The sequence below is a fragment of the Abrus precatorius genome, unplaced genomic scaffold (assembly GCF_003935025.1).
Source record: "Abrus precatorius isolate BTA unplaced genomic scaffold, Abrus_2018 Scaffold9, whole genome shotgun sequence".
Classification (NCBI taxonomy): Eukaryota; Viridiplantae; Streptophyta; class Magnoliopsida; order Fabales; family Fabaceae; genus Abrus; species Abrus precatorius.
Window position 1 is genome coordinate 33528549 of NW_020874439.1, and position 4793 is coordinate 33533341.

The following is a 4793-nucleotide window of genomic DNA, read 5'->3' on the forward strand; positions in this document are numbered from 1 at the left end:
TTTAAAAAAATTAAAGTGTTCAGCACTTATTATAATGTAAAAGGATTATTTTAGAGTTTACATCCAGGCCATTTTTGGAGAGTAAGGGTGGATTTAGAAGGCAAATACACCAGTCAAAAGACAGATAATGGGATCTAAGGCCCTCTATATTATTTTTAGTCCAATATAAATCCTCGTTTTTTGTTTGGCAAGCCTAAATAATCAATCATAGGCCCAAATTCTCACATAAATCAAAATTACAAGTAACGCTACCAATATTTCTTATTGAATATGTCTCATATAAGACTTAACTCCGTGAGACCAAAATATAAAAAGACTGAAACTTTTGGGTAGATATAACAACGAATTAAAAAACTGTCAAGATAGCAAAGTTAAATGTCATTTTGACATGTAATCTTATTGTAGACAAAATTACTTGGTAGTTTGTAGCGAGAAAGAAGTGAGAAATTCGGAAATAAGTTAATATTACAATTACAGCTCGACTACAAACTCGATCATGTACTAACTATTTACAAAAATGATGGAAAGAAAGCGAAGATTTACAAATCTTCATCGCTTTCGCTAGTACATGAATCATCCAAGTTCAGGGCTGCTACTTTGGAAGCACTAATCCTAAAAGAAGCCGAACGAATCTTGTAAGGTAACTTAGCATTATTGCTTGCAACCACCCCACCACACTCTGCTTCCCCTTCTTTCTCATGCTCTCTTCTCAAATCACTTGGAGGTAAAAAGCAATCTATGGACAACCCTTTAATGTTAAAGTCCACTTCTTCAACTTGCCAAACCTCTTCCATTCTTGTCCTAGAATGTGTCTCAGGACCCTCACCAAACCTGAACAAGGACACCCAAGTTTTGCCAGAGTGCGCTATTTGAATGCCATCTACGGTTTTATAGTCTTGTATAAGAGACTCCATGTTGGTTTCCCAATATATGCTTTCACTTTCATGAGACTTGAGTTTGAGTAGGTGAGAGTCTTCTAGTTGCACCAACAATCCTGTTCTTTGGCTGAAATAGCCCCACACCGTGTGGCGAACTATTTCTACGTTTGTGTTGCTTCTTGCGCGTAGTGTTGATGACTCCGCTTCGAGTCTCAATATGAAACAGTCTTCGTTATTCACTGTTTTTTCTCCAATGCATATAGAGTTGCTGAATAGATTAGCTGTGGACCGTGGATCAAGACCCTGTTCCAAAATCAAAATAATAATACTATTTATCATTTGTTATAATCCATATTCAAAATGTGAATGCTACTGCTGAAGTGTTTTGACATATAATACAAGAATCAAAGTTGCATATAATCATGTGTATGCCTTTTACACTACGTAGTTCTAGTATTTTTGAGGTTATTCGTCTACATTTTTCTTTCCTCTTTTTTGGCTACTAAAATCCAAAATGTAACTATGTAACTTGACTCACGCATGTGACTATGAAAATGGTTTTACGTGGAAATGGGATTTTAATGTTAGGTTTGGGAACGATACAATTTTGGAACCAATATATAGCTATATCAATTTGAGAGGTTAGTCAACGTATTCAACATTTCTCTTGGTACTATTTTATTATTTAGTGAACCTTTTGGTAAATTTTATTCAATAATTTATGCTTGCCCTTTATTAGTGGACTTGACTAAAAGATTCACTTAACAAAAAAAATTAAATAAAAAGAATGTTGTTAACATTTACGAACTTTTCTATTGGTGGTCAAAATTTATCTCCTACCAAACACCAAGGAAATTACAAATCCAATTGCCTCAAGACATAAGGGGCTTCAGGCAAAAGAATAAAACAGCTTATGAATGGATGAGAACAGGTTGTCACACACAGCTGAAAAATTAAGATATTGATGACTAGTCTTAATTGCAACAACTAACGAGGGAAAATTCCCCATTTGACTTTAAACTTAAAAAGGAAGAATTTGCTCGCGTTCCCCTCTTAGACTATTGACTTTACTTATTAAAATTTAAACCTTCAGGTTCTAGGAGGGGCTAAGGGGGCAAATTTCAATGCGAAAACAACGTGAAAGAAAATCAGCCTTTATCGTTTGCTAATTCTTTAGAAAAAGGGAAGCACACTATTGCGTGGGCTTTTTTATTTCGTTGTTGGCATATTTTGGTTTGGAAGACTGAAAAGCATTCAACCCCATATTTCTTCTCATGCCAAGTTGAACTAGACTATTTGAGGATTGGAAATGCAGCTACTTGAAAGAACGCAAGTTAAGAAAACCCGAAAAGGAAAAATATAAATAGCACTTAATAATGGTTAAGACTTCAAGGATCCTTTAGCTAGCACCCCACTTCACATACACTAGGCATAGGAAGCCAAGAGAGGCACTTACCCTATTACCACGAAAATCAGTGAAAAATGTACTCGAGTGGAATGATTCATTTTTTTTACCCCACCCATATTGTAATCATAATTAAGCATGCTCCATTGTGTCCCATAAAAACAAAGAATCACATATCATCAATTTAATTGCAATCATAATTAAACATGCCCTTTATGTCTCATTCAAACAATCCACCCTTTTAAAAAAATTGGTTTTGGAAAAGAACTTCTGCTAACCTGTAAGAAACGTCTGAGAGGTCTAGGTGGGCCGCGAGAAGCATGAGAATGATGCCAAGGGGTTTGTCTCCATGCCACTTTACCATCACTTCCAGCACTGATCTTGAACCCAGAAACCACCAACTCTAAGCACCACAATTCTGGCTTCTTTTGCCACACCACAAAACCCCCCATCTCTCCCTTCATTTGCAAGTTCTTCACCTTCATCACCTTCTTACTATTCACACTCCCTTCCCCTCCTGAAAACTCTGTGGTTGCCATTTTAACTTGCCCCATAGCATACATGCTATCCACAGAATTCAAAGCACGTTCTCCTCCTACTGCTGCTACATACTGTTTCACTATATATTTTGCCATTGAAACCTCCTGCACAAGCATACACCACACGTAAAAAAGTTAACAAACGTCAGAAAAACAAAACGGTCTCTTTGTTTTTTTTTTACTTTTTCAATATTATGATCATTTTCTATTGAAAAAAAGATGAAAAAAAATTAAATAGCCTTCTTTTTCAGTAAATTACTGACAATGTGTTGGTCTTTAATGCTGCGAGTGATGAGTTGGTTGTCAGAGGTGATAGGTGAAGGAATTAATGGCGCTCCAACAACACCTAACAAAAGCTGAATCTCTGTGTTCTTCCCTCCGAATACCGATGCCATGGATGCTGATGTTGACCTCGATTCAGCGTTTGGCTTCATCCAAGACTTCATGTTGTGCCAAGCTTTGGTGGTTCCACTCTTGGGGGTGAGAATCTCCTCTGGAATAGGCACCTCAAGCACCGTTTCAAGCCCATCCTCGCGATCAAGATTAGGACAAAGCTTCTTCATAGCAGAAAGAAGTGAATTAAGCGTGTGTTATGTTATGCACTTTTGATATAAAGACAGAGAGAGTTTGGAGATAAAAAGGATAGATAGATAAAAGGGTTGTAACTAGCTAGCTACAGCTTAGGATATGAGAAAGTAACGAGAAGGAAATGAAGTCTTGAATAGAAAGATAGATAGAAAAATGAAAGCAAGTTGTAGTATGAGTAGTATTGAGTATGAAACTTTGGAAAAGATTGCCAACCAAACTATGGAGGGACCCTCCTCTTTGTAACGTGGTCCGCTATGTCTATGTCGTGTTTGCACGCCTCTATTATTCACACTTAACACTAAATAAGGGACTTAAACTTGTGCTTTCCTCCTAATTTTAAATTGTTCTTGATGCTGACTGGTATATATCATTTCATTCATTAATTTCATGTTAATCTTTTTTTTAATTTCCTGTAAAGGGATATGTTATATTAGGTTGTCAATTTTGAACTGCAAAAGTTACTGGTTTATGTCACATTTTAGATATACTATCACTTTCTTCGTGCTTAACTTGATTTTCCTCAGTTGAGAGCTTGAGAAAAAATGAAACTCTTCAAATTCATACTTAGTTTGGTACGTGGGTAGTCTTTCACATCAATGTTTTTAGTTTACTTACCGTGATTATTCATGTTAATTTCCCATTAATTAATTTCCGGTTCAATTAATTTGTGTGTCTCAAGAAAGAGCGGGTCAAATCTGTTATCATTTTATTGAGTAATGAGATAAGATCAACAGTTTGATTCCGGTAGAATAGGATGGTTATCCACTCCATTTTCAAGCTTGATAACTTGAGAGTAACGGGGACTTCATAAAGTTTGAGTGATCCTTGCGAAACTTCTTAATTACTCAATCAGATGAGGTCGATTCCTACCTATTATTTCACATAAATGAAATATTTGCATATTAAATCATATGGGAATTATTTGAGAGGTACCAGTACCATAAATATTAGATTCGACTTTTCTTTTTCTAGTTGTACTTATTGCGCTAATGTTCTAAAGTTCAATAGAAACAAGGTGGTATCCGGTCTTGTTCACATAAATGTTCAGATAGCTATATTCTGTATTATTTGAGATAAAAATTAACACTAATTAAGATACTTTTTGCTTAGACAAATATATACCCAAATATATTAAGAAAAGGAAATTTGAGATAAAAATTATTTATATAGGTTAAATCTTCTTATTTTTTACTAACAGGGAAGCAAGTTGATTAACTAATAGAAAGTTGTACCCTGCGTATTAGACTGAAATTTTATATTTCTATTTTATATATCTTTTACAAGCATTTCCTCGTAAATAATCATAAACCAGATAAGATCATGCTTATCCATGATACACTCTAAATTAAAAACAAAAGAAAGAAAGAAGAGATGCATGTCCCA

The 4793-nt window shown here is 35.2% G+C and overlaps 1 protein-coding gene across 1 annotated transcript; it reads right to left on the minus strand.

The window, feature by feature from the left end:
- Positions 1 to 329: 329 nt before the first annotated feature.
- Positions 330 to 3504, minus strand: LOC113849854. The gene is made up of 3 exons (XM_027480058.1): positions 3086 to 3504; positions 2562 to 2927; positions 330 to 1181 (listed from the first exon to the last, which is right to left on the minus strand). Exons 1-3 carry the CDS (start codon positions 3383 to 3385, stop codon positions 540 to 542), a joined length of 1308 nt encoding a protein of 435 aa, XP_027335859.1. The 5' UTR covers positions 3386 to 3504; the 3' UTR covers positions 330 to 539.
- Positions 3505 to 4793: the final 1289 nt, after the last annotated feature.

Bases quoted from the DNA above. Each gene is read 5' to 3' on its own strand.
- LOC113849854 (XM_027480058.1), bottom strand. From the start codon at position 3,385: ATGAAGAAGCTTTGTCCTAATCTTGATCGCGAGGATGGGCTTGAAACG. The intron at 2,928-3,085 runs GTCAGTAATTTA...ATGCTTGTGCAG, and splicing joins GCATTAAAGACCAACACATT to GAGGTTTCAATGGCAAAATA. The intron at 1,182-2,561 runs GTTAGCAGAAGT...ATTTTGGAACAG, and splicing joins CTCTCAGACGTTTCTTACAG to GGTCTTGATCCACGGTCCAC.